We start from the raw sequence: 12918 nt of genomic DNA on the forward strand, positions 1-12918 counted from the left end.
CTTCAACTTTTTATGCAACATAGATGATGTTGCGGAAGAACTTTTACAACATTGATTTTTTTTCGGAAAGGGGTTTTACCCCAGCCTCTGCATCAGAAAGATGCATACGGCTCATATTATTAATAAAAAATCCAGCAACAAAGTCTCCAAGTCTCGAAGTATGAAATAAACAAACGCTCATAAGAGCCAAACCGAAAGCCACAACCGGCTGGCAAATAAAATAGGAGCACTACATGCCTATCCTATTACATGACCGCCGTCCAAACCGGTTGAAAATATCCCGAGCTACCATCTCCCATCGGATAGACGCAGTAGCCAAACGCCCCTTGGCCTCCGTCGGAGTGAGTAGCGACCACATACGGATCAACGCTGTGGCCCTGAAGATAACCTGCAAAAAGTGAATGTTCGTTGATATGTTAAAAACCAAATCATTTCTGCAGTTCCAGACTGCCCATAATAAGGCACAAACTCCAACACGAATGTGCCTCGCTATATCTGAGTCAACCCCATCAAGCCACGTTCCAAATAACATGTTGATGGAAGTGGGCGGATTAATATTAAAAGCAATATGAATCGAACTCCAAAGAATCTTAGCCAGCGGACAATCTAGAAAGAGGTATTTGATAGTTTCGTTATGGTCACAAAAACTACAACTAGCAGAACCCACCCAATTGCGTTTTGCCAGATTATCCTTTGTCAAAATAACTTGTTTATGCACGAACCACATAAACACTTTGATTCGCAAAGATACCTTAACTTTCCAAACGTGCTTCGAGGAGGGAATGACACTAGAGTTTATGACATCCAGATACATGGATTTGACCGAGAACACACTGTCCTTAGTCAGTTTCCAATACAAATGATTTGGCTGCTGAGACAGCTGGACATCCATCAAACGTCTTACATGATGGAGCCAGGCCTCCCAACGATTTCCAACTAGCGTCCTCCGAAAGATAATATTGAGGGGAGTGGGTTGTAGAATGTTTGCAATGTAAGCTTCTCGACGTTGAACAATGTTGTACAGAGTAGGATATTGAAGTGCAAGGGGCGTCTCCCCAAGCCACGTATCCTCCCAGAACCTTGTATTAGCTCCATTTCCGACTAAGAACCTTGTCCTGTTGAAAAAGAGTGGCTTGACTCTCATAAAACCCTTCCAAAATGGTGAATCGGTCGGTCTCACTGTCACCTGTGCCAAGGTTTTAGACTGAAGGTACTTATTTTGCAAAATCTAAGCCCAAGTAGCCTCCGTCTCGAACGAAAGTTTGAATAGCCACTTGCTAAGGAGACATCTGTTCTTGACTTCCAGATTTTCAATGCCTAGCCCCCTTGATTCTTCGGCCTACAGATGATGTCCCATTTTGAAGCCTATACTTTCGTTTAAGCTCATCATTCTGCCAAAAGAATCGAGATCGATAAAAGTCTAGCCTCTTCCTGACCCCCACCGGGACCTCAAAAAAGAATAGGAGAAACATAGGCATACTGGTGAGGACCGAATTAATCAAAATTAATCGCCCTCCATATGACATGAGCTTCCCTTTCCAACAGCTCAGTTTCTTCTCAAAACGATCCTCGATGCATTTCCACTCCTTGTTGGTCAGCTTACGATGATGGATGGGTATACCTAAGTACGTGAACGGTAACGAACCCAATTCACATCCGAACAATTGTTTATACGCCTCCTGGCCATCATTAGCTCTTCCAAAACAGAATAATTCGCTCTTGTGAAAGTTAATTTTGAGACCGGACAATTGTTCAAATAAGCATAACACAAGCTTCATGTTTCTCGCTTTCGCCGAGTCATGCTCCATAAAGATGATAGTATCATCAGCATACTGTAAGATGGATATACCGCCATCAACTAGGTGCGGAACCAAGCCACCTACCTGCCCCGCATCCTTAGCCCGTCCTATCAACATTGATGGTGTTGTAGAATTATATTATTTTTCGTCTTCACCTTTTTTGCAACATAATTAATGTTGCGGGAGTACTTTTGGAACATGAATAATGTTGCGGAAATATTTTCAATGAAAAGATGAAATCATCTATGGTGTGAATCAAGAAAGTTATGCAACAAGAGATGACGTTGCGGAAGGACTTTGCCAACAAGGCCTTTGTTGCGAAAAGTATAAAAAAGCATCGCCGACAGGAGTGACGACGGATACAGAGGGAAGTCTGGAGCTGCGCAACTGATCAGATGGTGGCCAGAGCGGAGCTCGGACGTGCACGCTCGAGCAGCAGCCATGGCTGCGAGATGGCGTAAGGAGGCGAAGTGTACATAAGGAAAGGATAAAAACACGTGTTGGATGTAGGAGGTGGCAGGCGCAGTGTGTGTTATTCGCCGGCTGAACCATAGCGTTTTCCATATATTAATTGTTCTTGGACAGATCAGGGATGCTCGCTGAGAGATTTATGATGCTGAACTACCCAAAATGCCCATGGCGCCTAAGTATACTTTTTTGTGTAGTATTCATGCATCCAGACCATCTGATCACAAAAATAAACAGCCCAAAACCAGTTGATGTTCTGTAAAATGTCTCATATCCAATTGTATCACAGACAAAACAAATGAATTTTTTTTCATGAGGTTGGAGTGGATGCTAGATTTTCCGTGGAGAGTATTAGAAATGATTCCATAAAAAAATCCACAGGATTCAATTCAATTAATAAAACCACCAACATATGAAAAATTCCTATAAAGTAACCTTCAAATCAAAGGTGCCCTTAATTTATCAAGCACATGTGACAACGTACACAAATTTCACAAATATACATACGAATTTGACCGGCTCGAACGTATCGAATACCACCAATAACACACAGCACAATCCCGGCACCACTAGTATGGCGGCATCACCACGTGAATTTTACGGAAAAAAGTACAAGCCGCCGGCACACCGTCCAACGAAACGCCGGAAAATCAGGGTGGAAACCGAGGTTTCAACCGTACAAACATCGCCCGTCCCATGCAGGAGCTGCCGGACACCCGAAATCACCACCGTAGTAGTACGGCGCCGTCATCGGCGGGTAACAGGTCACCGGAGCAAAGTCTACTGTGGGGTACAAACTGCTATCCGACTCCCCCACCGTCGGGTAAATTCCACGGCTCGACGTCTCCGACAACGGTGGGTAGACCGCAATCGGCTCCGCCTGAGTGTCCGACGAAGCTGGAGGAGCGTAGTAGCTTGAGCACGTGACCGTGTCCAGTGGCCCCCAGTCTATCATGGGGTACATCCCGGAGGATGACCCCGTCGACTGAGGCAGCGGCGGGGGAGGGGCCGGGCTAGCGGGCGATACGGGCTCGCCGTCGCTGCTGCGGTCCTCCTGGTCGTCGTCGACGGTGCTTCCGTGGTGGAAGGCGTACGAGAAGGAGATGACGCCGTTGGGCTGCCTGCGGTCCTCGGACGCGGCCAGCTGGTAGGACACGCGGCGCGTCCTGCCGTCGGCAACGAGGTCGGAGAGCGGCACGACGGCCGACGCGGCGAGCACGTCGCCGAGGACGGCCACCTCGGCCTTGAGCTCGAACCGAACGAGAAGGACACCGCCGTCGTGGTCAACGTGCCCGTCCTTCTTTTTCCCCGCGGCTTCCTGCTCTGACGCCGGCGAGGCGTCGTCGGGAAGGGGAAGGCGCAGGCGCTCGTCCCACTCGGGGTTCTCGCCGCCGGCGCGGTCGGTGGGGGTCTTGACGCGGCGGCGGCGGACGTTCTTGCCCGCGGACGACGGCGTCACGCAGACGGAGGCATAGAGGCACGGCGTGTGGAACGGGAGCGACGACCTGACGCCCCGGCACGACACCCACGAGATGTCGATGGCCGCCGGCTCCGGCCGGCGCCGCAGGCAACCCATCCGCAAACTCGGGTGCCCGAAGACTCGACTCTGGGTTGCCTACTTGGCTTGGTGTTGGTTAAGAAGGTGCTGGGCAACGCGGTGGCGGGAGACGACTGGAGGGAGGAAGTCGATCGCGAGCGAGGCTGCGCGTTTGAGTCCGACGGGTAGGCGGTAGGTTTGGAAGGGGTCTGTGTCAAATTAATGGCGCGGCATTAACTTAGGGTTGCTGTCACAGACTGGAGGAGGTTGCGCGGCAACTTCTTCTGTTGTCGAAAGCTACGTGCAGGGAGAACTCGGTGATAGACAGGGAAGTCACGAAGACTTTTCCCTTGTTTTTCTGCGAAGGAGGTAGACTTTTCTTGGGTGTTCGTGTCTGGTGGATAAGAACTGCAGTGGGAATCTACAGGGTGTTGGGTACAAGACATCTGTCACCACGACGAAACCTCAAGAAACACTCAACGAAACCTCATGAAAACACATGTGACGGTTCTAAAGGATTTCATGGAATAGTGAGCAAGAAAGGCGAACCATCGCCCACTCACGGCTCTCGCGTCGCCCCGAATGGGCGACGGAACCCTAGCCGCCCGAGCCACCCACCCTTCCTCTCCCTCCCTCCCCGCCGCCACCCAAGGACGTCGCCGGCTGCCGTGCGGCCTCCAGTGAAGGTGGTGGTAAGGCTCTGCTGCCCTGCACCGTTGCAGGGACCTTTGGTCGCCGGGTAGGCGGCCATGGTTCTGGCTAACCGTGTTGACCTCTCCGGTCACGTGTGCAGTGGAGATGATTCACTGCTCAGTTCTTCGACCTCCTTACCTAAGTTATCCCCCCCCCCTCCCATTCCGGATCCGGCCCGCTCGGGCTGCCAGATCTGTCTCTCAAGGGGTGAGGTGGAGGGAGACTAAAACGGGAGAGTCTCGCCTGGTCGACTCTGCATCAATGTGGAACAGGCCCAATTGGGACAATAATGCAAAGGGGTAAGAAAACCATGCGGACAACCAAACATGTCTACATTTTTTAATTAAAAAATTCCAGCCGAGTGCTCCTATCCTATGCCTAGTGCGTGGAAGACGCTCACGCAGGGTGCGCCATGCGTTGGCCCATTACCAATTTTGAACCGTGATTTTCCTGAGGAAATGTCTTTATTTCACGCATTGAGAAAAATGTTAATTATATTTTAATAGAAAAATTATATAGTAGAGAATAAAAAGAATTTATTGTACACACATTTATTTTATTTTTATTCTAAAAAATGTTCATCGCGTATTTGCAAAGTTGTTTGTGTATAAATTTGTTTTAGTCATGTATGGTTTATATATTTAAAAACATTCCATGTTATGTAAAAAGGTTTGTATATATGAAGTAAACCATTTTCATCACTGAAGGTCAACGATGTTTATCCTCTCTCTCGCTCTGATCTCAGACAAATCGGTAGGGAAGAAAAAGATGATGTGGGTGGGGGAGGGTGTCTAATCCAACGGTTAAAGGTGGACTAATCCAATGATCGTGGTACGACTGACGTGTCGCTTGGGTCGGTCGACTGGCACAGAGTCTGGCCTTCGCTATACTTATTTCTTGGAAGTTTTTACCTGATTTTTTAGGGGACTTTTTTATTGACTGGGAAAATGATTTGGGCGGCCTAGTTGTTGCTTTGTCTCCAACTTGCTCAAGACCCAACCATGACCTTGCCTTCTCTCGCATCCCTTCGCCTCAAACACGTAGACGACAATGGCTGCCACTTCTGGTTCAAAGCACTGCGCTGGCGACCATTCCTGCAGCCACAACCATTACTGGATGCAGGACCGTCACCACTTACACTCACCCCCCAAACGGTAAAGTTATTAAACTGGGCTGAACCACACTCGGGATCAACCGGGTGGGATTCTGTGATTCACGTTGATGAATTACATGGCCCATTTTGATCTTTCGCCGCACCAGGCCTCCGATTGCCACCCTCGTGGTTGTTGGATACAACTTCACGCATGCATGACTCCAACCAGTCCTCCTTCTCCCATGCCTTTGTTGGCTCTACATGTGTCCTAGTCGTAGCAGGCCCTGTCCGTTCGAGCTCCGCTCGCCGCTCTAGTCGCAACATGTTCGCCATTCACACTCCGCTCACTGCACCACCCCACCTACTCTATGTTGCGCGTTCGCATGAGGAATAGCTGGCTTGTCATTGAAGCATCATCTGCTCGCCGCTCTGGTAGCAACAGGTTTAATGTTAGTTGCAGCTCCACCACCCGCTTGTCATGGTTCCCAACCTCATCTGCTGCAACTCGTGCACGCCCCGTCGCAGCAACATCACGTGTCGGTCACAACACCCATGCACCACCTTCCAAGCGCCCATGGTACCCCTTTGCAACACCCGTACTAGGCCATTGTAGCACTGACACATGGAGCATGGCTACCTTGCAGCGCCGAGCTGCCGGTGTAGCAGCAGTGCAGCGCGGTGCGGTGGCCACCGCCCCCTGCGTCAACATCTCTACTCTGGAGGAGGTAGGGGACGAGGAAGGTTCATGCTTGAGGAGAGATGTGAGAGGAGGAGCTCATCCATGAGGGTAGGGAAGGAGCAAGAGGTAGGTGATGGGGGAATGGATTAACACTCGACAGAAATGAGAATGAGGTATGCGATGAAACATGTGGCTAAGACAGGTCGTCGACGAGTTAAGGCTTGCATGGGGCCAACAAACAGAGGATCGATGGAGGGTATGGCACACTGATGCGAGGCAATTGACACGAGAGGTAATTCGTCGCCCAATATCCATATAGATTTCCTAAATCAAAGGAGGCCACCAAGGATTACATGTGCACAATGGCTTAAAAAACTTTACATGATTGCAATTAAAAAACTACTACATGGGGGACCTAACCACGTGTCACTTCTGTGATGAAATCTGAATCTGAATGATCTATTGGCAGAATCGGACCGCCTTATCAACAAAGTGCCTTGGTGTTTTAAGCCTATAAAGCAAAAAGAGCCACAACTTCTCTACTGCTTGCTAGCCACATCATTCCATTCTGAACTTTGTGTTCGTACTCATCCTTGACTTAAATTTTCTGATACATCCCATTCCACACTAGATCGCGCTTTGCGCGAGTCTCTGCCATTCACCCTGCTCAGCGTCGTTGCTTTCCTTCTACAATTTGCCATTCCCCCTAGCAACTAAATATGATTCTGCTGCGTGGGGATGAAACTGGTTATTTATAGGAGGTCAACAAGTGATAAAGTTGTGTGTGGCCCATATACCATCATTTCTTTACCAAAATATCACATGCCATTTGTCTCGACATTTTAATTCTACCACGAGTGAGGTAGTTCTCGACATCTGTTCCAATCACGACATATATAAATATGAGCAGCCCTAAGCGGAATGCAGCTAGCAAGCCCTATACTAAACTCAAGCTATTATATAAGTGGATAGTGCTTAGATGAAGTGTGTCTATTATCCTGTTGGAATCGCGTGTATACATATTGCACGACAAGGGTTCGTTTCAGTCGAGTTTGGTTAACTCTTTTATTTGTATATATGTGGACCTTGATCTTCAAGACTTTTACCTACATCAAGATAGGTTCGGTGAACTTAAACACAAACACGTGAGGGACTTTAGTGTGTAAATTGTACTAGTAGTAGCTATGCATGAGAAACACATGGCCCTCCTTCTCCATAAATAGATTGTTCACGGTTTTCCGGATGTGCGGTGTCTTCTGTACTAGGCCTGGCCAAAAGTGCACAAACATCATGTACGACGGTTATTGTTGATTCCACGATCTAGGCCCAACGCACAACTTAAACGACACCGAGATCTCCGCCTGTGAGGCTGTCACTGCGACGATTGATTGCCCATCTCCTGGAGAATTTCCATCGGCTGCGGCTGCGCTCCTGGAGATACACATCTATGGCGCTAGATGTGTGCGCTAGTTTAGGTTTTGATCCGGTTTTCCTTATAAAATAGATCAGCCAAAGCTTAAAGGATAACTCTTGGCTTTGGCAGCTTTTTTGAGCAATATATTCAGATAGGAAACCTCTTCCCTAGGTGACCGTTTAAAAAAAAAAGAAGCGCCCTGTGGCTGCAGTCAGGTAGTATCACGCTATCGCGACAGCGACTCGAACACACCCTCCAGCGGGCAGGAAAAGTACACCGCGGTGCAGGTCTTCGACGACCTCCTCACGCTCATCAATTACCTCGGCCGAGAAGCCGGTGGTCACCGTTGCTCCTTGTGCATCACATTAAGTCCTCAAAAGCCTGGCTAGAAAGCATGTGGATCATTGGATGGCTCGGTAGGCATGGCCGTAGGGGGACGATCGAGTACTTCATGTGCTGCATGCCTGCATCCAGGTATATACACACCACCATATAAAACTCTTAAGACAAGCAAAGTTTCATAGATTTTTGCTTTCCGCCTCTCGGCTGAATTTAATAATTTTTAGGCAACTGAACTAAATTTTCTAATGAAAGATATGATTTTGTGTTCACGTTGTTGAGTATATAGATTATTAGGAAAGACAAGATAGATTAGAATTTGTTCTAACTTGTTTTGTAATTCAAGTTGGCCATGTACTCCTATATATATGCCCACGAGGCTCAACCAATACAACGAACAATTCCACCAAATTCCTCTCTCCCTTCTAACATGGTATTAGCCTAACCGATCCAATCCTAGCCATTGCCCGCCACTTCCGCACCCGCACACTGCCCCGGGGCGGTCAGACCTCCATGACAGCAGCTGGGGGCCGCGCCGCCCGTACCTAGGGTTCGTCTGCCGGTCGTGTTGATCGGCTGCCCTAAAGAGTCTTATTCCTGAGCCCTTGCTCCGCGTTTTTTCGCTCTCTCGCCTGTCGTTTTGATAGGCGTTTTCTTTTTGGTTTTCCGATTTATACTTGATCGTTTTTGCGTCGCCCATCACCATCATCGACCCCCGTCGCGCGCCTCTACTCCAACACCGGCGTGACCGGCTGGCCTATCCTCCGACCCGGCGGCTACGCGCTGCGAGGCGGCCCGTCAGGGCCATCCGCTGGCCGCGCGTCGGCCCGCCGTCGCCCTGCGCCGGCCGTCGCCGCCCTACACTAACCGGGACACCTGCATCACCCTGACCCGGCGGCCTCGCGTGATGCGGCGGCCCATCACAGCCGTCGTTTGCGCACCGGCTCGCCCGTCGATCCAAGCCGTCCATCACCACACGCCTCCACCGCGTATGCACAGCAGCCCTACGGTGTGCCTCGCTGGTATCGTCCCCAGCTGTGTCGGGCCGGCTATGCAGGCTCGTCGGCTGCCTCGAGCTCGGGGGCCGCTACTCTGTTGGTCGCTCGGGCCTCGCTGCCCGGGCACGGCGCTGCTTTGGCAGCCCGGGTGCCGATGCTGACGCGCTCGTCCGCACGTCATCCCATGTTGTTCGTCGCTGGCTTCATCTCGGACTCCGCGGCCACCCCGCCTCCACCGAGCGGCGTCCCCGACCTTGTGCGCGATCGGCTTGATCATCCACTCGCCGCCGCGGTCCCCCTTCTACGCCGCCCAACCGACCTGGGCCGTCGGTTGCGCGCGCCTTCGCAGGTCCCGTGAAGAACGTCCCAAGTACAAGCGCGCCTCTCCACCTATCGAGCAACGGGTTGCCGCTGCATCGACCGTGGGACCGCAACGCCGCCGCCCTGTGGTTCTTCGCCCGGCTGCACCGACCCGCGTCACCGCCGCGTCGCCCCTTCGAGCCATAGTGCCGTGGCCCCCGATCCACCGCGACCCCAGGCCGCCCGCTCCAGGTCATCCTCGTGGCTGCACCGACCCTTGCGCCGTCGCTGCGTCGCCCTGTTGGGATGTAGCGAGCGTGGCACGTGGTCCACGCCGCCGTCCTGAGTCGTTCCCGCGGCTGCACCAACCCGGGTTCCGTTGCTGCGCCGCCTCTTCGGGCCGTAGCGCCGCGGCCCGTGGTCCACGTCGTCACCCCGACCTGCCCACTGCCACTACGTCGCCCTTCGGGCCCTAGCGCCGCGACCCGTGGTCCACTCTACCGTCACCGTGTGTCGACCTACTGTGGTATGCGCTGCTCTCCCTTGGTGCGGGAACGCCAGCATCCGCGCCGGTCTTCATCATGCTATTGGGTTCCTCGCCTACTTCGAGCATTGCCGTCGCGCTCCTAACCTAGCCGCCGCTACCCTCGTAGCCGCCGCCGTTGCCCGCCCACCTCCTTCGTCTTCATGCAGCACCAGCCCACCGCCAGCGTCGCCGTCATCTACCCCAACCACTTCGTCTACTTCAACAACCATGAGCGACATCGGCCCGCCTCCGATTGGCACCACAACCATCATCGAATCCTTCTCTGTTGGCCTCTCCGACTTCTCCGACATGACGTACATCTCATGCAGGTCCCAGTCTATGCATGCCCGGTGCTGGCCACACTGATGTGTGCCTTCGTCCACGACTTGTCCCCGGGCCTGCCAAGCCTGATGCGGCGCTTAGTCAACTTCTTCTTCGTCTGTCTATGCATGCCCGGTGCTGCCAACACCGATGCTTGCCTCCATCTATGATGTGTCCCCAGGCTTGGCAAACCCGGCGCAACGCGTCGTCAACAACGTCTTCTTCCCGGCGCACCACTACTTCGACACCACTGCGCCCATGAATGACTTGGTGCCTCCTTGCGCCCACGGCTCCAAGGCGACTTCCTCGACACCGGCTATACCCGGACTCGACATCGACCACGACATTCTTCGCATGGATACCTCGACCACGGCTACACCATCCTACGCTCTCGGCTACATCGACAAATTGCACAAAGGGCTACAGCCTTGCTTGAGCAACCTCGTCGGTTTCCACACCAGCCATGACTTCCGTGATGCATCGACCGTTACGACTATGGGGGGTGTCCGTCGGCTTACCTTTGGATTCTTCTTCATTCTCACCGTCAGCGTCGCTACTGTTGTGACTGCGGGGGGATGTTGAGTATATTGATTATTAGGAAAGACGAGACAGACTAGGATTTGTTTTGGCTTGTCTTGTACTCCAAATTGATCGGTACTCCTATATATATGTCCATGAGGCTCAAGCAATACAACGAACAATTCCACCAAATCCCTCTCTCCCTTCTAACAAATGCAATGTGAAGAAGTCATCAACCAGATGTGAAAACATAGTCCAATACCCTATATGATTAATCTTACTATTACCTGGAAAAAAACTTAATGTACTACATAGTTGGTGCTTAATTTGATTGGATTAATGAGGACCATAATAAAGTAAGAAAGGAAGAGGATAGTGCCCTAAATGGATGCAGATGGATTTATGGATCAATGGAGGGTAGTGTCCAAACAATTTTCTTATAGGAAGTGATTCCTATTGTATATTTTGTACAAGAAAAAAAATATTTTGTACTCCGCATCCGAAATAAGTATCTCAACTTTAGTACAACTTTGTACGCAAAAAAAAACCCTAAAACTTCCACAAAGTTTATGCCTGGAGAACTTTTCAAAGATTAAAATTATTATTTTGATGTTCATATTAGAGTCCTTATGTTGCCGTTTCTCCCCGGACCCTCAAATTTCAGGACCGGTCATGTGTTTTTTAGAAATGGAGGAGGACCCCCGGCCTCTGCATCTGGACGATGCATGCAACCACCTTATTAATTATTCACACAAAACCTTACAAAGTCATACACCAGTAAGACTAAAGCCACCGTCTAGGCAACAACTGTCGCTACTCCTATCCAGTTGATGAAGGGATGCTGATAGTTTGGGCCTAATACCAAACATACCTCATGATCAAACCTAACATCTAACACCTGAGGTCCCAACCAGGACGCCTGCTGGGTATGGGGCACCCACCAGTCCGGCGCACTCATCAACCAGGACACCTGCCGGGTATGAAGCCGCCGCAGCCACCTGCCATCAATCCATCTTCAGTGTTGTACTGCTGCATCTATCTTACCCGGTCTAGCTGCAAGCCACCACGACGCCAGACAACGCCACCATCCAGCGCTCGTCCCAATCAGGACCGGTCATGTGATAACAAAGGGGGAAAATACCCTAAAACAACCAGCAATCACTTCAAAAGGGCAACCTGGAAGAGGCCCACGAAAATCCTCTAGGGAGGCAAATTGCGCCTAACACTTTCGAGAAACACCTGAATTTGTTTTACTAATATTTTGGGTAGAGAGAGCATTATGCTAACTTTTTTCCCATGGCATAACACCGGTGCAAAACCGATAAATGCCAGATGCAAGTTCATAAGTCAGCCCAAGGGTCAAGTATTCATTGCTAAATGAGCTACGCCCTCCTATCGATATTATTTGTCACTGATGTAGTATAAAATTACGTACTAAATCAACAAGGTATAATATGGATCGGAGGGAGTGTAAAGTATAAAAACTAGTCAAATCTATCTCGAAACAGGTTTTTGCCCCGCTTTATATAAAGCAACAACCAGAGAAATACACGGCCGAACGATACAAGATGGTGAGGTAGCCCTCTTACAAAACCAATCCTGAGATATCTGACAAATGCAGAATAATGCACGCGACAACGCTACCAGCTACAAGCACCGGAAGCACTAAACACCCCCACGATGTGACGTAGCACACCTAAACTCCACGACAACACCCCAAGAGAGAGAACGGCAAAGAGAGTCGCCACTACTGAGTCCACACGGACAAAGGTCTTCATCCGGATCCCGGACACAAAAAGAAGAACCACAACGACATCTTCAAGAAGAGTGTGACACTGTCAGGTGTCACTGCCGTCGGTGCCTTGCCACGGAGCTTTCGCTCGGCAACTCTCCCGTGCCCCCACGAGGCCGCCAGGAGGAGCAAGGCACAGTCAGAACCTCAGATCCGGATCAGGACACCGCCCCACCAAAAAAAGGGCACGTCCGAGCTACCCGTCTCCACCCCTCATGTTGTCCACACAACCTGGGAGAGGAGCCACCACCATCGAAAATGACGCCCGCCAAAGAGCAACCATGCGGCCTGCCATTAGGGGACCTCACAACCACGGTAGGAAGATTGATGGCACTCCATCTACTCCTAGCCCGGCATCAGTGCTGGAGTCCGGGTAGGCGCCTCTACCATAGGAGGCACCCAAACCTGCGCCCCCAGCCAATTCTCGGTGGACTTGGCCC

The 12918-nt window shown here is 50.9% G+C and overlaps 1 protein-coding gene across 1 annotated transcript; it reads right to left on the reverse strand.

The window, feature by feature from the left end:
* Positions 1 to 2664: 2664 nt before the first annotated feature.
* Positions 2665 to 3950, reverse strand: LOC119288141. Its single transcript, XM_037567767.1, has one exon. The coding sequence runs from the start codon at positions 3841 to 3843 to the stop codon at positions 2938 to 2940; it is 906 nt and encodes a 301-aa protein (XP_037423664.1). The 5' UTR covers positions 3844 to 3950; the 3' UTR covers positions 2665 to 2937.
* Positions 3951 to 12918: the final 8968 nt, after the last annotated feature.

Source organism: Triticum dicoccoides, chromosome 4A (assembly GCF_002162155.2).
Source record: "Triticum dicoccoides isolate Atlit2015 ecotype Zavitan chromosome 4A, WEW_v2.0, whole genome shotgun sequence".
NCBI lineage: Eukaryota > Viridiplantae > Streptophyta > Magnoliopsida > Poales > Poaceae > Triticum > Triticum dicoccoides.

Coding starts and splice junctions, on each gene's coding strand:
- LOC119288141 (XM_037567767.1), bottom strand. CDS start 3,843: ATGGGTTGCCTGCGGCGCCGGCCGGAGCCGGCGGCCATCGACATCTCG.